This window comes from Anabrus simplex, chromosome 2, assembly GCF_040414725.1.
Source record: "Anabrus simplex isolate iqAnaSimp1 chromosome 2, ASM4041472v1, whole genome shotgun sequence".
Lineage (NCBI taxonomy): Eukaryota > Metazoa > Arthropoda > Insecta > Orthoptera > Tettigoniidae > Anabrus > Anabrus simplex.
The window spans coordinates 961979822-962000776 of record NC_090266.1 but is presented as its reverse complement, the minus strand read 5'-3'; the positions used below and the strand labels follow the sequence as shown (position 1 = coordinate 962000776).

General features: G+C 37.9%; 1 protein-coding gene across 1 annotated transcript in view; it reads right to left on the bottom strand.

Annotated features, from left to right (window-relative positions):
* Positions 1-9491: 9491 nt before the first annotated feature.
* The window catches only part of LOC136863751 (heparan sulfate 2-O-sulfotransferase pipe), a 187622-nt gene continuing 176158 nt past the window's right edge, over positions 9492-20955 (bottom strand). Inside the window, exon 5 of the mRNA XM_067140104.2 lies at positions 9492-10223. Coding sequence (XP_066996205.2) covers positions 10087-10223 — 137 coding nt within the window. The 3' untranslated portion in view covers positions 9492-10086. The remainder of the gene's footprint in view (positions 10224-20955) is intronic.

The window sequence follows — 20955 nt, the reverse complement described above, 5'->3', positions numbered from 1 at the left end:
ACTTTTTACGTCTGTAACATTTTACGTTTCCAAGATATTCTGTAGATGTAGTCTTTCAAAAAATTCACCCCAATTTGTCACTCCTGTTTAACAGCCATTAATTGGATTTTCCAAAAACTAAAAAATACGTGTTTCTTTATTTTTAAAGGAGGTCCCATATACAAATTTTCAGTTCTGTAATATCTTCAGGTTCTGAAATATAAGTATCCTCATTAAAGGCATTCAACCCTATTGGGATTTACAGGAAACAAAAAATACGTGTTCCTTTATTTTTAGAGGAGATTCTAACTACCAATTTTTACATCTGTAAATTTTAAAGTTTTAAGATGTAGACACATTCATTTTAAAAAATTCACCCCCCTTTTCAACCCCCAATATTTGGATTTTCTAAAAACGAAAAAATACGTATTTCTTTACATTTAAAGTAGATCCCAAATACCAATTTTCAGGTCTGTAATATCTTCAGGTTCTGAAATAAAAGTAGCCTCATTAAAGGCATTCAACCCATTATTCACCCTTTTACACCCTTCCTATTGGGATTTTCCGAAAACAAAAGAGTACGTGTTTCTTTATTTTTAAAGGAGATTCTAAATACCAATTTTTACATCTATAAACTGTAACAGTTTTGAGATATAGATACACTCATTTTAAAAAATCACCCCTTTTCACCCCCCCCATTAATTGGATTTTCCAAAAACAAAAAAATATGTGTTTCTTTATTTTTAAAGGAGATCCCAAACACCAATTTTCAGGTCTGTAATATTTTCAGTTTCTGAAATATAAGTAGCCTCATTAAAGGCATTTAACCCCTTTTTCACCCCTTTTCACCCCTCCTATTGCGATTTTCCGAAAACAAAAAAATACGTATTTTTTATGTTTAATGAAGATAATAAATACCAATTTTTACATCTGCAAACTTTAAAAGTTTGGAGATATAGATTTACTCATTTTAAAAATTCACCCCCTTTTCACCCTCCCATTAATTCGATTTTCAAAAAACAAAAAAATACGTGTTTCTTTATTTTTAAAAGAGATCAAAAGTACCAATTTTCAGGTTTGTAATATCTTCAGTTTCTGAGATATAAGCACTGGTATCCTGATTAAGGGCATTCAACCCATTTTCCCCATTTTCACCCCTTTTCACCCCTCCTATGGGGATTTTATGAAAACAAAAAAATACGTGTTTCCTTATTTTTAATGAAGATTCTAAATACCAATTTTTACATCTGTAAACTTTTAAAGTTTCGAGATATAGACACACTCATTTTAAAATTTCACCCCTCTTTTCACCCCCTTAGCGAAGGAATATCCAAAAATCCTCTCTTAGCGTGCACCTACATCTTAATATGAATATATCCCCAAAATTTCATTTCGTTACGTACAGTAGTTTTGGCTCGGCGATGATGAATCAGTCAGTCAGGACAAGTTATTTTATATATATAGACTAGCAAGATACCCGTGCTTCGCTACGGTATTATACAGAAATTTATAATTGAATGCTTATTGTTTTAGATATATAATCCGCCGAAATTCACGATCTGACTCGTTTTCTGCGAGAATCCACCAAAATTCCCGATCTGACTGGTTTTCAATTATTTTACGGCACGTTTCCTCCCATTTTTAAATCTTCCTTTCCAGCAATCGATTTCGTACTTCCCGGGCTAGGCTCAGGTATTCCTCCCGGTCAGTTGGGCCCGTAAATCTTTGCCATCTTTTCCTATAATATTTTAATATGGATAAAATCCTTCAGGAGATCCGGCGTGGTGTCATATTGGGTGCCTTGGCGGCACTGAACCCGCGGCCGGACTGCATTCTTAGTCATATCCGTCCAGGAGCCGTTTCCAGCGCGGTCCGCACATTTGACGACGGTCCGGAATATTATTATTATTGTTATTATTATTATTATTATTATTATTATTATTATTATTATTATTATTATTATTATTATTATTACTATTATGTGTTGCTGGAATGGCTGATGACAGGGAAAACCGGAGTATCCGGAGAAAAACGGAGGCTCCTTATAAGTACGTTAATAACAGTAAAATCAATTGGTCTCACCTCCTTCTACACCCCACCGCCGTTAAGTTTATTTACCGCCACCCCCCACCAAAAAAAATTAAAAGAATGCTTGTTTCTTTACTTTTAAGGGAGATTCCAAACACCAATTTTCACGTCTATTACCTTCAGTTTTGAGATATAAGTATCCCCATAAAAATAATTTACTTTCTTTCACTTCATTTCACAATAATCACCCCCCCTACGTGAATTTTCCCGCAAAAAATACTTGTTTCTTTAATAGTAAAGGATCTTCTAAATACCAATTATCACGACTCTAACTTCTTCAGTTTTTTATTTATGTGTCCTCATGAAAGGAATTCAACTCCTTTACACTCCCGCCCTCCAAGATGGTTTCCCCCACGAAAACGCGTTTTTCTTTGTTTTTAAAGGAGATCCAAATACGAATTTTCACGTCTGTAACAACTTTAGTTTTTATTAGACGTATGCATTCTCATACAATTAAGTCAATTAATTTCTCAATTCTTTCACCCCCCCCCCACCCACAACTTCATTGGATTTTCCGAGAATACGTGTTTCTTTACTTTTAAAGCAGATTGCAAATATCAAATTTCACGTCTGCAACATCTTCATTTTTGAGATATCAGTAGCCTAATTAGAAGAATTCATCACCATTTTCAGTCACTCTTACCCCCCCCCCCCCCTCCACCCAAGTGGTATTTCCGAAAACCTAAAACACACTTTTCTTTATGTTTAATCGAGATAAAAAATACCATTTTTCACTTCTGTAACATGTTAAGTTTTTTGTAGATATACTGTAAAAATTCTCATTTTAAAATTTCACCCCTTTCGAGTTCCCCTTAAGTGAAGTTTCCAAAAACAAATCATTATATTTTTTTACATTTACAGGAGATTTACACCCACTTTTTACGTCTGTAACATTTTACGTTTCCAAGATATTCTGTAGATATTGTCTTTCAAAAAATTCACCCCTATTTGTCACTCCTGTTTAACCGCCATTAATTGGCTTTTCCAAAAACTAAAAAATACGTGTTTCTTTATTTTTAAAGGAGATCTCATATGCGAATTATCAGTTATGTAATATCTTTCGTTTATGAGATATGTGTATCCTCATTAAAGGCATTCAACCCATTTTTCACCCTTTTACACCCCTCCTATTAGGATTTACTGGAAACAAAAGAAAATGTGTTCCTTTATTTTTAGAGGAGATTCTAACTACCAATTTTTACATCTGTAAATTTTAAAGTTTTAAGATGTAGACACACTCATTTTAAAATGTTCGGCCCAATTTTCACCCCCCAATATTTGGATTTTCCAAAAACGAAAAAATACGTGTTTCTTTACTTTTAAAGTAGACCCAAAATACTAATTTTCAGGTCTGTAATATCTTCAGGTTCTGAAATATAAGTAGCCCCATGAAAGGCATTCAACCCATTATTCACCCTTTTACACCCTTCCTATTGTGATTTTCCGATAACAAAAGAATACGTGATTCTTTATTTTTAAAGGAGATTCTAAATACCAATGTTTACATCTATCAACTTAAAAAGTTTTGATATATAGATACACTCATTTTAAAAATTCACCTCCTTTTCACCCCCCCCCCATTAATTGTATTTTCCACAAACAAAAAATACGTGTTTCTTTATTTTTAAAGGAGATCCCAAACACCAATTTTCAGGTCTGTAATATCTTCAGGTTCTGAAATATAAGTAGACTCATGAAATGCATTCGACCCCTTTTTCAACCATTTCCACCCTTCCTATTAGGATTTTCCGAAAACAAAATATACGTGTTTCTTTATTTTTAATGGAGATTCTAAATACCAATTTTTACATCTATAACCTTTAAAAGTTTTGAGATATAGATACACTCATTTTAAAATATTATCCCCTTTTCACCCCCCCCCCCTTTATTGGGTTTTCTAGAAACAAAAAATACTTGTTTCTTTATTTTTAAAGGAAATCCCAAACACCAATTTTCAGGTCTATAATATCTTCAGTTTCTGAGATATAAGTAGCCTCATTAAAGGCATTCAACCCCTTTTTCACCCCTTTTCACTCCTCCTATTGCGATTTTCCGAAAACAAAAAATACGTGTTTCTTTATTTTTAATGAAGATTCTAAATACCAATTTTTACATTTGCAAACTTTAAAAGTTTGTAGATATAGATTCACTCATTTTAAAAATTCACCCCCTTTCCACCCTCCCATTAATTGGATTTTCCAAAAACAAAAAAATACGTGTTTCTTTATTTTTAAAAGAGACCAAAAGTACCAATTTTCAGATCTGTAATATCTTCAGTTTCTGAGATATAAGTACCGGTGTCCTGATTAAAGGCATTCAACCCATTTTCCCCCATTTTCACCCTTTTTGATCCCTCCTATTGCGATTTTCTGAAAACAAAAAAATACGTGTTTCCTTATTTTTAAAGAAGATTCTAAATACCAATTTTTACATCTGTAAACTTTTAAAGTTTTGAGATATAGATACACTCATTTTAAAATTTCACCCCCCTTTTCACCCTCTTAGCCACGGGATATCCAAAAATCCTCTCTTAGCGAGCACCTACATCTTAATATGAATATATCCCCAAAATTTCATTTCTTTATTTCCAGTAGTTTTGGCTCGGCGATGATGAATCTGTCAGTCAGGACAAGTTATTTTATATATATAGATGACTAGCAAGATACCCGTGCTTCGCTACGGTATTATACCGAAATTTATAATTGAATGCTTATTGTTTTAGATATATAATCCTCCGAAATTCGCGATCTGACTCGTTTTCTGCGAGAATCCACCAAAATTCCCGATCTGACTCGTTTTCTATTATTTTACGGCACGTTTCCTCCCATTTTTCAATCTTCCTATTCAGCAATCGATTTCGTACTTCCTGGGTTAGGCTCAGGTATTCCTCACGGTCAGTTGGGTCCGTAAATCTGTGCCATCTTTTCCTATAATCCTTTTTAATATGGATAAAATCCTTCAGGAGATCCGGCGTGGTGTCATATTGGGTGCCTTGGCGGCACTGAACCCGCGGCCGGGCTGCATTCTTAGTCATTACCCGTCCAGGAGCCGTTTCCAGCGCGGTCCGCACATTATTATTATTATTATTATTATTATTATTATTATGTGTTGCTGGAATGGCTGATGACAGGGAAAACCGGAGTATCCGGAGAAAAACCTGTCCCGCCTCCGTTTTGTCCAGCACGAATGACACATGGAGTGAACGGGATTTGAACCACGGAACCCAGCTGTGAGAGGCCGGCACGCTTGCGCCTGAGCAACGGAGGATCCTTATAAGTACATTAATAACAGTAAACTCAATTGGTCTCACCTCCTTCTACACCCCACCGCCGTTAAGTTTATGTACCGCCACCTCCCCCCCCCCCCAAGAAAAATTAAAAGAAGGCTTGTTTCTTTATGTTTAAGGGAGATTCCAAACACCAATGTTCACGTCTATTACCTTCAGCTTTGAGATATAAGTATCCCCATAAACATAATTTACTTTCTGCACTTCATTTCACACTACTCCCCCCCTCCCCAAGTGAATTTCAATTAATTTTTCAATTCTTTCACCCCCCCCCCCCCTTCAGTGGATTATCCGACAATACGTGTTTCTTTACTTTCAAAGCAGATTCCAAATATCAAATTTCACGTCTGTAACATCTTCAAATTTGAGATATCAGTAGCCTAATTAAAAGAATTCAACACCATTTTCAGTCACTTTTGCCCCAAGTGGTATTTCCGAAAACTAAAAATAAACGTTTCTTTATGTTTAATAGAGATAAAAAATACCATTTTTCACTTCTGTAACATGTTAAGTTTTTTGAGATATACTGTAAAAATTCTCATTTTAAAATTTCACCCCTTTTGAGTTCCCCTTAAGTGGAGTTTCCCAAAACAAATCACTTATGTTTCTTTACATTTACAGGAGATTCCAAACACCCACATTTTACGTCTGTAACATTTTACGTTTCCAAGATATTCTGTAGATATAGTCTTTCAAAAAATTCACCCCATTTTTCACTCCTGTTTAACCGCCATTAATTGGATTTTCCAAAAACTAAAAATACGTGTTTCTTTATTTTTAAAGGAGATCCCATATACAAATTTTCAGTTCTGTAATATCTTTCGTTTCTGAGATATATGTATCCTTATTAAAAGCATTTAACCCATTTTTCACCCTTTTAAACCCCTCCTATTGGGATTTAAGGAAACAAAAAAATACGTGTTCCTTTATTTTTAGAGGAGATTCTAAGTACCAATTTTACATCTCTAAATTTTAAAGTTTTAAGATGTAGACACACTCATTTTTAAAAAATTCAGCCCCCCTTTTCACCCCCCAATATTTGGATTTTCCAAAAACGAAAAAATACGTGTTTCTTTACTTTTAAAGTAGATTCCAAATACAAATTTTCAGGTCTGTAATATCTTCAGGTTCTGAAATATAAGTAGCCTCATTAAAGGCATTCAACCCATTACTCACCCTTTTACATCCTTCCTATTGGGATTTTCCGAAAACAAAAGAATACGTGTTTCTTTATTTTTAAAGGAGATTATAAATACCAATTTTTACGTCTATAAACTATAAAGTTTTGAGATATAGATACACTCATTTTAAAAAGTCACCCCCTTTTCACCCCCCCTTAATTGGATTTTCCAAAAACAAAAAATACGTGTTTCTTTATTTTTAAAAGAGATCCCAAACACCAATTTTAAGGTCTGTAATATCTTCAGTTTCTGAGATATAAGTAGCCTCATTAAAGGCATTCAACCGCTCTTTCACCCCTTTTCACTCCTCCTATTGGGATTTTCCGAAAACAAAAAAATACGTGTTTCTTTATTTTTATTGAAGATTCTAAATACAAATTTTTACATCTGCAAACTTTAAAAGTTTGGAGATATAGATACACTCATTTTAAAAATTCACCCCCTTTTCACCCTCCGATTAATTGGATTTTCCAAAAACCAAAAATACTTGTTTCTATATTTTTAAAGGACATTCTAAATACCAATGTTTACATCTATAAACTTTAAAAGTTTTGAGGTATAGATACACTCATATTAAAAAATCATCCCCCTTTTACCCCCCACCATTAATTGGATTTTCTGAAAACAAAAAAATACGCGTTTCTTTATTTTTAAAGGAGATCCCAAACACCAATTTTCAGGTCTGTAATATCTTCAGTTTCTAAGATATAAGTATTCTCTTTAAAGGCATTCTACCCCTTTTTCACCCCTTTTCTCCCCTCTTATTGGGATTTTCCGAAAACAAAAAAATACGTGTTCCTTTATTATTAATGAAGATTCTAAATTCCAATTTTTACATCTCTAAACTTTAAAACTTTTGAGATATAGATGCACTCATTTTAAAAATTCACCCCCTTTTCACCCTCCGATTAATTGGATTTTCCAAAAACAAAAATATACGTGTTTCTTTATTTTTTAAAGAGATCAAATGTACCAATTTTCAGGTCTGTAATATCTTCAGTTTCTGAGATGTAAGTACCGGTATCCTGATTGAAGGCATTCAACCCATTTTTCCCCATTTTCACCCTTTTTCACCCCTCCTGTTGGGATTTTCTGAAAACAAAAAAACACGTGTTTCCTTATTTTTAAAGAAGATTCTAAATACCAATTTTTACATCTGTACACTTTTAAAGTTTTGAGATATGGGTACACTCATTTTAAAATTTCACCCCCCCTTTTCACCCCCTTAATGACGGAATATCCAAAAATCCTCTCTTAGCGAGCACCTACATCTTAATATGAATGTATCCACAAAATTTCATTCCTTTATGTTCAGTAGTTTTGGCTCGGCGATGATGAATCAGTCAGTCAGTCAGTCAGTCAGTCAGGACAAGCTATTTTATATATATAGATAACACTGGATTTCATTTTAGCCCTGAATTGCATTCTTTTTACTTGATTGTATGCTCTATCAGCATTTCCGATTTTCATGTCATGTTCTATGCTTTTGCAAATGTCATCCATCTTTCTTTCGCCTCTTGGCACTTCTGTGTAACTAAGTTTTTTAGTTTCTTATAGTTTATCATTCCTTCTGGAGTATTTTTCCGGTGTTCTTTATTTCTTTCCTGAATGAGATTTAGTATTTCTTCAGTCATCCAGTTCTTCCTGGGTTCAAGCTTCTTTTTGCCTAGCACTTCATCTGCTGCCATTGTAAGTGAAGCTTTGACAGCATCCCAATCTGTTTTGTTGTTGTTGTACATGATTGTGTCTGTCTTTTCTTCGAATACTGCTTGTGTTAATGGATCATTTAACTTTACTGGATTCTATTTCTTCCTTCTTGGTTTCCTTAACTTCTTCAGCCTAATTCAACATTTTGCTAATACTGGGATATGGTTGCTGTTAATGTCTAAGCCAGGATAGCTATGGCATGATGTTACCTGATTTCTGTACCTTCTCTTAACTAGAGTGTAGTCAATTTGGTATCTGTTATTATCTCCGAAATCCTTCCTTGTGTAACGTCTTCTATTAGGCATATCAAATACAGTGTTCATTATGATCATGTCCTGTTCTTCACAGAAGTCCATCATACGTTCTCCTCTATCATTTGTTCTTCCTAGACCAAACCTGCCAGCAACTTTTCTAGTAATATTGCTGCCTACCACAGCATTGAAGTCTCCCATTATGATTATGTTATCTTTGTCATTGTTTAGTTTAGTTATATCTTCTATTTTATTATACATTTCCTCAACTTCATCGTCATTATGTCCAGTAGTAGGGAAGTATACCTGTATTATTACCATATCTGTTGGCTGGGCAGCTATTTTCACCATCATTATTCTATCATCGACATGAAATGTGTTTAGCACGTTGTTTGCCCACTTCTTTCCTAATATTACAGCTATTCCATATTGTCCACCATTTTCATTTCCACTGTATTATCCGCACACTTTATCTTGGTGCATTTACACCCTAGTGCTGAATCGGTCGACCTCGGCGATCTTCGAGATTCGTACACTCTCGATTCAATTCAGATTTCATTTTCATTCAGTTGGCAGCACCAGGCAGCACTATCGATACCGGGACAGCTCCCTCCTTACTCCTCACTCCCGTACACAAATGCACCAAGATAAAGTGTGCGGATAATACACAATTCTGAATGGGTCACTGTGGAAATCACCTTTGCCAGGCCATCTAGTTTCACATAATCCCAGGATGTCTATTTTGTTTTCATCCATAATTCGTTTGAGTTCTTCTAGTCTTCCGGTTCTTAGCATTATTCGTGTATTCCATGTCCCTATTTTAATCCCTTCTCCAAACTATTGAGAAAGATGCAAGGAAACAAAATCTGTGTGCAACAGAAATCGTTCAGGATGACCCAGCAAATTGTATCTAAACATTGTGAGACATGTGTAGACTTAACATGTATTTTTAATATATTATTACATTTGTACATTTTTATTATGAGGTTGGAAATAAAATGAATGGTAATGAATGGAGGCATTTCTTACTCAGTGCATATGTGTGTGTAACATTTTGCATGTGTTAATTTACATAGATAATGAATACATTTGTAGGTCACTTTCAAAAGGGCTTAACCTAATATTTTATATTGCACTCCAGGAAAATAGGTTACCATCCTTCTTGTATTTTAGTCTCTGCCAAAACAAAAATGCCTTGAGTAACCTTTGACATGCAGTATGACCAATAAAACATTCAACATTGTGCATGAATGCACTTTGACCAAGTAATTAAGAAACTGGCTACTGTTGTCTCTTTGTATGCATGTTAAGTGTTTATGCATGATAGGTGCATCAATTAGCACTAGAAACCAATATTTGTCTATATCACTGAAATAGATACTAATGTCTTAAGTGATGACATAAAATAGTCCTTGCTCACTTTGTTGGCAATTAAATACCTACTATATATTTTACTTTGCCATAATTCTCTGCTATTTGCAGAAGAAAGAAGCAATTTTAAAATATACAGTGGTCACTGAGTACATAATCACAGACCATACACTTTTGTAGTGTCTATGCTATTAATTAAGCAAATAAACAATGTAGAAAAATGTCATTTTAATTGTAGCAGTAGTCTTGCTCGAATCCAGGTGTAGAATTCATATTCTGTCTTCAGAGTCTCTTCAAGTCGACTACGAACCTCCTTTGGAATGTTATGTAGATGTTTGTTGTTTCGATTCATATGGGGTTCTGAAACAAAAATTTGGACACAATTTAAGTGAGACTCTTAAAACAACAATTCTCACTAACAACAATTTAAATGAGGCCTCTAAGAGTTACTGTTGAAATATTTATGTTAAATCCTTATTAACTTGGCTTAGAATCTGTACATGAAGTTCTTGTGAGAAAAAAGTCAGATTTCTATTGTTATATTAAACTCAAATTACCATAATCTACCAGCAATTTTTTGCAATATGACCTACTCTCATGGCCAAAATGCTAATGATATTTTATACCAATAGACGACTCAAGGGGTACAGTAACTTTTGACAGCTAGATCTGGTTGCCATATTCTTCGGGCACAGGTTAATACTCAAGTAGGTGGTTCCCAATTCCAGGTTCAAGAGAAACATTCTAAACCCTATCCCCAGTTAATAACAGATATACAAGTAAGCAGGAAGCTTGTAGATTTATGTGACTGTTGATATTGTGATCATAGTTGCAAGATCTCCAGTTTTATGTGGAATTCAAACCAAAGGGACATGAATTTTGATTTCAGTGAGTATATGAGGTCCTCAACTACCGGTCATGGGATGGGGGAGAGGAAGCCTCTCAACTACTGATCATCCGTGGGGGGGAGAGGGGACGAGCTGGGAAAGGGACTCTAAGGAGCTTTAGGTTAACCGAAGAGAGGGTGGGAGTGCCTTGACCGGCCACATCATATTTAGTAAGCAAAAAATGGCCATGTATAATCAATGAATGAGAATTGAAAGAGGAGTACCTGCCCTAGCTTGCAGGTTATCTGCGACTAGGGCAGGAGGAAAACACATGCTAACACATGCTCAAGAGGAAGAAGACATGTATTATAACATAACGTTTTATTCTTATTTTTCTACTTCTTCTTCTTCTTCTTCTTTCGGTTTGGCCGATTATGGACCACATTAATTAGAATTCAGTTTCATCTGTTTCTGGGCTTTAATCCTCATCCAGTACTCCTTCATCCTTTCACTGTGCAATCTCCTCCTTTCTTCTGTCAACGGCGCTTGGGTACGGGATCTAACTTTCTCTTGAAACCTTTTCGTAGCCTCGATCCTTGACTTGTAAGCATCCCTGTTGCTGATTCCCGTTCCTTGTATTCCCATTTCTTCCAGTTCCCTCTTCACCTCCTGGTACCCACGAACCTGCTACGCAGGCGTGGCAGGGGGAGAGGTGATACTCCCACGTGGCGCGTCCCAGGTGGCGGATAGGGGGGTCCTAACCAGCTTGCCGGCGGACTTGAGGGAAATAAAATACCTCTCGCGGACCAAACACACTACCCCCTGCGGGTGGGGGACGCACATGTAGAATACACCCATGGTATCCCCTGCCTGTTGTAAGAGGCGACTACAAGGGGCGACCAAGGAATGATTGAATTAGAGCCATGCAACTACTCTTGATTCCTACCATTATGCGGGGAACACCATGGGTTGCATGTACTTGCGAGTAGTATCACTAAATTGGTACGAAATAGGTTTGTGATTAGTTGCAGTAAAAAGCCTGGCCTGGTGGATTCCAGTACCCGTGTGTCGTACCCATGTGAGCAACACCGCGGGTCTGGGTGTAGCCTGTGAGTTGTACCGCTATATGAGCGGCACCGTGGGTCAGCGTTGCCTGTGATTGGTACCCACTATGTGAGGAACACCACGGGAATACCAGCGCCTGTGACTAGTACACCTATGTGAGGAACCTTACCGGTTTGCGTTGGCTATGAATGGCACCATTGTGTGAGAAACACCATACGTCTGCGTTACCTGTACTAAGTACAATACTTGTGAGTAGTACCATCTTGTGTGGAACACCGTGAGTCTTCGCTACTTTTGATCAGTACCCCAAAATGACAAATACCATGGTTCTACTTTACTCGCGACATGTACTATTCTGTGGGGCCTTAGTCGTGGATTTTGCACCCCTGTAGACATCAAGCATCATTGTGCTTTATAAATGGTCCCTTGGTCAGTAATACTATTATTCACGACTTTTTTTTGTGTCTGATCCACTATTTTTGTTTGTTTGTTTGTTTGTTCTTTGTTTTTTTTTTGTAGGGTTCCTGTCCATCTATTCATTCCTCATGACATTTTTAAATTTTATTTTGTTCAGTGGATTAATTCGAAATTTTTGTTATTTCATTTCGTACCATTAGGGGCCGATGACCTCGATGTTAGGCCCCTTTAAACAACAAGCATCATCATCATCAACCTCCTGGTACCAGCACACTGTAGTTTTCATGATCTCAAAAATTCTTATTATCTGATTGGTCAGTCTTCCCAGGTTCATTCTGTAGATATATCTGAAGAATATGGCTGTTCTTTTCTGGATGGTATCTGAGATCTTTTCCATTTTGAGATATAATTTTTGGTTTCCTTTCTTTCTGTATGATCCATCCTCTCTTCTTTGGGGTCCCAATATCTTCCTCCGATTCTTTCTCTCCACTAGTTCCAACTTCGTGACCAATCCTGTTTTTATCAGGTTCAAACTTTCAGCTGCATATAAAGCACCCGGGCGGATCACTGTCTGGTAGTGTCTGAGTTTTGCATTGATCGAGATAATCTTCTTGTTGTAAGTGTTCATAGTTAGTTTATATGCCAAATTCATCTTGCTGATTCTGGATAACAGTGCCTCTCTTTCTGCCAGGTTATTGTCTATCCACTTCCCTAGATATTTGAATCTGGGATGATGACCTTAGTGGTTAGGCCCCTTTAAACAACAAACATCATCATCATCAGATATTTGAATTTCTCCACTTTATGAATCCTTTCTCTCTCAACTGTAATCCATCTGGGTGCTGTTTTAATGCTGGTCATATATTGTGTCTTCTCAAAGGAGATCCATAGGCCTGCCTTACTTGCTTCTTCCTGGAGTTGGACAATTTGGTCCTGTGCCTCCTCTATTGACTCTGACAGAACCACAATGTCATCCAAAAAGGCTAAATAGTCAACTCCAATTCCTTTGTTGTTGCATCCCATTGGTATACCACCTATTGCTTGCATTTTGCAGCACCACTCCCTAATCACTTTGTCAAGAACACAATTGAATAGAAGGGGAGATAGTTCATCTCACTGTCTGACTCCTGTCTGAATCCCGAAAGATCTGATAGGATCCCTCTGAACTTGACCTGGGATGTTGTGCTAGTCACTGTCTGTTTAAAGAGTTCTCTTGTCTTCCTATCTAGACTCATTTCTTCTAGGACATGAATCATTGTTTCCCTGTCTATGGAATCGTAGGCCTTTTTGAAGCCCACAAATATGAGCACAAATTTCTTGTTTCTCTGTTTCTGGTATGCAATGATCAATTTCAGGTTCAGGATCAGTTCTTTTTTTTTTTTTTTTTTTTTGCTAGTTGCTTTACGTCACACCGACACAGATTGGTCTTGTGGCGACGATGGGACAGGGAAGGGCTGGGAGTGGGAAGGAAGCGGCCGTGGCCTTAATTAAGGTCTGAAAATGGGAAACCAGGGAAAACCATCTTCAGGGCTGCTGACAGTGGGGTTCGAACCTACTATCTCCCGAATACTGGATACTGGCCGCATTTAAGTGACTGCAGCTATCGAGCTCGGTCAGCATCAGTTCTGCACATGACCTGCCCTTTCTAAAACCTCCTTGATACTCACCAATTTGTAGCTCCAGTTGTTCTTCTGCTCTATGTAGCAGTGCCTTTGAAAATATTTTATGTCTCTGTTAGTAGCAATATTCTGCTGTAATTATCAACATCTGTCTTATCTCCTTTCTTGTGAAGTGGGTGTATCAACGCTGATTCCCATCCATCTGGCAGCTTCTCCTCTTCCAAAATCTTGCTCAGGATACTTGTCAGTTCAACGACTGCTTTATCACTGGGATGTTTCCAAAGGTCTGCAATAACCCTTCTTCCACAGTTGGAGGTTCTGAGTCCGGATTTGGTTCTTTGTGATTGTAGTCAAATTTCTTGGATGGTAGTTCAAAATTAAGGAGTTTTATGAAATGGTCTGCTAGGATCTGATTGTTCTCCATATCACTGTGGGCTACTTTTCCTTCTTGGTTTCTGAAGTTCAGACTTGGTGGCTCATATCTACTCAAGGTACACCTGAATGTTTTATGGAAGTCCCAGGTGTTGTTTTTCTGAAAGTCCTGTTCGATCTGGATCAAGCGTTCTTTCTCATACTTTCTCCTCAGATTTCTGATGATCTTGGCAGTTCCTTTCCTTGTTTCCTGGAACTTTTTCTCGTTTTTGGTTGTTTTCCTGGAACACCAATTTACCCTTGCCTTCTGGCATTCAATTGCCTCATCACCTTCAGATGACCACCATGCATGTTTCCTCCTTTTCTCAAGAGGGACAGTGGTTTTTGCAGTATCAATCACAGCCTCTTTTAATTGTTCCCATCCTTGATACTGCCTTTTGTTCAATTCTCTTTGTGAAATCTGTGTGTGTTCTCAGCTTTTCAGTATTGAACTTAGTCATTTGAACTGTGTTCGTGCTTTCTTTGGGATCTTGGGATGATTTTGACTTTGATCTTGGAGAGAAAATGATCTGAATCTAAGACTGCATACCTCAGGACTTTTACGAATTGGATCTCCTTTTCTGCATGTTCGAGATTGCTACATGATCAATCTGGAACTCTCCCAGGCTGGGGTTGGGAGATATCCACGTTTTCTGTTTATTCGGGAGGTGTCTGAAGGCTGTCGATTTCATGACCAGATTGAAGGTCTTACATAATTCTATCAGTCGCTCTCCATTTCAATTTGTCCATTTATGGGCTGGATATTCTCCAGTGATGTATCTGAATCTCCTTTCTTTTCCCAGTTGTGCATTCAAATCACCAAGTAGTAGATCACATTGTTAGTTGGTACTGTGGATATTGTTTCCTCCAAATCTTCCCAGAATTCCTTTACTTATTCTGGGTCTCTTTTGTTGCTCTCATTTGTGGGTGCATGTGTGTTTACTAGTGTGTTGAGCTTATTTGCTCCTTTGAAAGAAAGAGTGGAAATTCTGCCATTTCAGGAAGTGAAGTCAGTTATTGTTCCTAGGATTCGTTTATTTACTATGAAACCCGTTCCCAAGTTAGGTACTTTTTACATCGCTCTCTTGCCTGGTTTTCCTTTCAAAATCGTATACCCTTCTGATTCAAAAGCTGACTCTTCTGTGAATCTGGTCTCCTGTAATGCTGTTAACAAGATATTATTTTTGGACAAGACATCAGTGAGATGTTTGAGTTTTCCAACTTTGAGGAGTGAATTGACATTGAATGTTGCAAAGTGAGCTACTCCCTCACTCTTTAATCTCTTGCATGCTTGTGCAAGCTCTCCAGAATCCAAAGTCTTGCTGACATTGTTCTTGACAACGGTAGATTGCATACCACCTGGGGTAGTGCCTGTGCATGATCTTTCCATCATGCTGAGTCGAAAGATTTGGTTTGGGGCCGATGCCTAGACATTGACAAGAGATACAGCTGAGGTTGTTAGCCTCAGAGGAGTTAAGTTCACAGTCGCCCCTAACATGAAGATCAGACGCCGCCACTGAGCCGGCCACTATGGGTTCAGACACTCAGAATAAGTTTGATATCTGCCCCTAACATGGTTCAGATAATTTTTACTCCATTAATCCCGAGCATTGAGTTGCCTCCTCCACCAAATACGCCATACTGAAGTCCACCTTCTCCGTCGCAGTTGCCATTGAAGTCTTCACAGTAACCCTGGCAAGGGACCCTCACCAGATGTTACACACCGGGTCAGTGTGCTCTGGGACTTGGATAGGCAGAGGCGCCATTCCCTGGGTAGGGCTGTCTCCAAAGAGAGTCCCTACCTACTACCTGCAATATAACATTTTATTTTTAATTTTATTTTATTTCCTTCTAATTAGATCCATTAGGAGAAGTCTGTTCAGATCTGGAAGAAAATAAAGGTTTACTACTACTACTACTACTACTACTACTACTACTGGTGATTTGGTGGCCAGTACCTTTCTGCTCCTCCTCTAGCCAACAGCATGTGGCTTCCCATCTAAACACCCACCCAATGCTGCTTAACTTCAGGGATCTCATGGAACCTGGTGTTTAAACATGGTTGCACTGTTCACCACAATGACTGCATAAAGGAGCATAATTCAGTACACAGCTCATGCATACTTAACTTACTGTTGTACAAACTTGTCACTACAGTTCATAATATGCCTAAGAGAAGCTTATCACTTGATATTTTGGTATAAAGCTCTGTTAAATTCTACACCGAATAAGATTACCATACTACTTCTAATAGTTATTGATTAGCTAGTGTTCTATGAACATTACTGAAGGAAAACCAATAATGAAGAAGGCTTTTCAATGTAATATTGTAACCCATTCAAACAATGGTGAGTGCTCCCGCACATTTCTTATTCATTTTGCATAGTTATCAAACCATTATTTCAGCAGAGGCTATTGTAACACATCTGAGGGTTTTTTGAGCCAAAAACAACTCATCAACATGCCTCTAAATCATGTGGACTCAGCAAAAGTGGTAGCATTGGTGAATGATGGCTGTAGCTACTGCTTTGTAGCAGAGGTTTTGAATGTCTCCTAGAAGCATTCATTGGGTTGTGACAAGAACACAGGAGGAGGCTCCATGAGGCAAATTTAGCCTCTAGAAAACCAGCAAGAGGACCAGCACTTCTGCCACAATACCAGAGAGACTGTCTTCATTTTACACAGGTGCATGAACATTGGAGTGAGGTTACCTGACAGAAGAGACAGGATTTGGAGAAGGGCAGGAGAATACTTTGGCCCCTATACCTTTGCCGAGATCACACCATTTGGTGAAGGTTCGATGATGGTGTCAGATGGTGTAACTTCTGATAACAGTACTTCTCTTGTACTCATTGAGAACAACTCCCTCATGGGACACAGGCATGTTTTGATCACGTAATATCTTTTGCATTCGCCTTCGAAGAAAACTTCGAGCTTGTGCACGATAATGCAAGAACCCATGATGCTCAATATGTCACAGAGTTTCTTTGGGAGGTCAACATTCCCACTCTGGACTGGCCAGCCAGGAGTCCAGACCTCAACCCTATTGACGATGTGTGGGACATGATTGGTCGTTGCCTTCGGCACTGAGTTTTCTATAATCTGGCTGAATTAAAAGTGGCAGTCCAAGAAGAATGGGATAACATACCACAAGGACTTGATCGGGAGCATGCCCAGAAAATTTGCAGCAGCATTTGCAGCCAGGGGTGGCAATACATAATACAGTATTGATCACCTAATCTACATCCAACAAGTTTCCAGTACATTTTCTTAAACTTACACAATTTAAATCAATAATTTTGGTAATCAGAGTATCTCTCAGACTCTGCTTCATTTAATTAAAAAACTGTAGCTCATTAAGTTTTAAAAAAACTGTATTGTGTTAAATCAAAGTGATTTGAGCATTGTTTTCTTTGGAATAGGTATGGAAAGATTCTTTTATTCTGTAATGATGTTTTGAGAATAAAAATTAATGTTGCCACCATAAACAGATTATTTTTAAAATATCAAGTATTACACTATTTTTTGGAGGCCAGTGTATTTTAAACTCATTTCAGGACCTAGTCATTGTAGTCTGTCTTTCCCACTCTTTTAATGTATTGTGGTATGCAATACAAAACACAGGTGTTCATGGATGGAGACTGGAACAGTGACAAAAAGGGAAACACTCTTTCATATTGTAGATAGGAGAGATGTAGTACTGACAGTGGACAAGTATATGTATTACACTCTTCCAGGCGGTAATGGGTGAGAACAGTTATCAAACAAGTGAGAGAGAATAAAAAATTAAAAAATAACCACATGGCTACCTCTCTGATATATTTCTCCCTTAGTTGCAGAAAAATATAGGGAAGGGGGGGAAGGGAGGGGAGGGAGGGGAAGGAAAGGAAAGGGAGGAGTTGTAGAAGACAGGTGGTCTAATGTTCTAAGGGGAAGGAGATTGCAGGCCAAGGGCTCTATTCAGGATCAGAATTCAGGACAGGTGTATGTGCGAAATCGGTACGAGTCACTCCAGGTAGAACAACAGAGGGAAGATAAGGGACAGGGAACTGTTGCTGAGATGCGCGGAAGTAGGAGGAAGGGAAAAGGTAGGAAAGGGAAATGTAGAGTAGATGATAGGAAAAGACAGGTGGAACAGGGTCATGGGAAGGAGAAAAGGGAGGAGGAAGTAGCTTCTGCAGCTATCAGGAAAGATAGGGCTGACCAGGAGGGGAGGGGATCAAATGAGGTGGGTAGGGTTGAGGCTCTGGTCATGGGGGATTCCATCGTTAGACACGTGGGGAAAGTGTGTGGAGGAAAGGGAACCAGGGTAGAATGTTATCCAGGAATTAGGTTGAGGCAGATGTTGAGGAAAGTAGAAGAGAGGGAGGAGGGGAAGGAGAAGGTGGTAGTGTTTCACGTTGGTACCAACAACGTAAGGCAAGCTGATATAAGTACCAACATAGTTGGAGATGTGTGGGATCTGGTAAATGCAGCACGGGTGAAGTTTAAGAAAGCGGAGATTGTTATTAGTGGAATACTGTGTAGGAGGGATACTGACTGGAGAGTGATTGGGGATTTAAATGAGACTATGGAGTGGGTATGTGGGAAACTGGGAGTGAAATTTCTAGATCCTAATGGGTGGGTAGGAGAAAGGGATCTGCGCTCGGATGGCCTTCATTTAAACCGCAGTGGTACGTATAAGTTAGGAAATTTGTTTGGAAGGGTAATAGGGAGGTACATTCAGGGAAACGGGATGGCCTAGGGAGCGGTGATAAGGGAACAGGGAACTGGAAATCAAGTAGGGATGACATAAAATTGTTAGTGTTGAACTGTAGAAGTATTGTAAAGAAAGGAATAGAATTAAGTAATTTAATAGATATATATTTACCAGATATTGTAATAGGAGTTGAATCATGACTGAGAAATGATATAATGGATGCAGAAATTTTCTCACGGCACTGGAGTGTGTATCGTAGAGATAGGATAGGAAAGGTGGGAGGGGGAGTTTTCATTCTGGTGAAAGAAGAATTTGTAAGCTACGAAAAAGTTAAAGATGAGACACATGAAATTCTAGGTGTAAGGCTCATTTCTAAAGATAATAGACAACTTGATATATTTGGAGTGTACAGATCGGGAAAGGGTAGCACTGATGCGGATTCGGAATTATTTGATAGGATAGTCAGCTATGTGGGAAACAACATGGAAAGAAATTTGATTGTAGCGGGAGATCTGAATTTGCCAGATGTCAATTGGGAAGGAAATGCGAACGACAGGAAGCATGACCAACAAATGGCAAATTAGTTAATATGGGCAGGACAGCTGATTCAGAAAGTGATGGAACCAACCAGAGGGAAAAATATGTTGGATGTGGTGCTGATAAAACCAGATGAGCTCTATAGGGAAACTGAAGTATTAGATGGTATTAGTGATCATAAAGCTGTTTTTGTGGTAGTTAAAAATAAATGTGATAGAAAGGAAGGTCTTAAAAGTAGGACTGTTAGGCAGTACCATATGGCTGATAAAGCAGGTATGAGGCAGTTTCTAAAAAGTAACTATGATCGGTGGAAAACGGTAAATAAAAATGTAAACAGACTCTGGGATGGGTTTAAAGAAATTGTTGAGGAATGCGAAAACAGGTTTGTACCTTTAAGGGTGGTAAGGAATGGTAAAGACCCACCTTATTATAATAGAGAAATAAAGAGACTAAGAAGGAGGTGCAGACTGGAAAGAAATAGAGTTAGAAATGGCTGTGGAAGTAAGGAGAAATTGAAGGAACTTACTAGAAAATTGAATCCAGCAAAGAAGGCAGCTAAGGATAACATGATGGCAAGCATAATTGGCAGTCATACAAATTTTAGTGAAAAATGGAAGGGTATGTATAGGTATTTTAAGGAAGAAACAGGTTCCAAGAATGACATTCCAGGAATAATTAATGAACAAGGGGAGTGTGTATGTGAGGATCTTCAAAAGGCAGAAGTATTCAGTCAGCAGTATGTAAAGATTGTTGGTTATAAGGATAATGTCGAGATAGAGGAAGAGACTAAGGCCAAAGAAGTACATATGATAACAATGACATTTACAATAAGATACAAAAGTTGAAAACTAGAAAAGCGGCTGGAATTGATCAGATTTCTGGGGATATACTAAAGACAATGGGTTGGGATATAGTACCATATCTGAAGTACTTATTTGATTATTGTTTGGCCGAAGGAGCTATACCAGATGAATGGAGAGTTGCTATAGTAGCCCCTGTGTATAAAGGAAAGGGTGATATACATAAAGCTGAAAATTACAGGCCAGTAAGTTTGACATGCATTGTATGTAAGTTTTGGGAAGGCATTCTTTCTGATTATATTAGACATGTTTGTGAAATTAATAACTGGTTCGATAGAAGGCAATTCGGTTTTAGGAAAGGTTATTCCACTGAAGCTCAACTTGTAGGATTCCAGCAAGATATAGCAGATATCTTGGATTCTGGGGGTCAAATGGACTGTATCGCGATTGACATGTCTAAAGCATTTGATAGGGTGGATCATGGGAGACTACTGGCAAAAATGAGTGCAATTGGACTAGACAAAAGAGTGACTGAATGGGTTGCTATATTTCTAGAAAATAGATCTCAGAGAGTTAGAGTAGGTGAAGCTTTGTCTGACCCTGTAACAGTTGAGAGGGGAGTTCCTCAGGGCAGTGTTATCGGACCTTTATGTTTTCTTATATATATAAATGATATGAGTAAAGGAGTGGAATCGGAGGTAAGGCTTTTTGCGGATG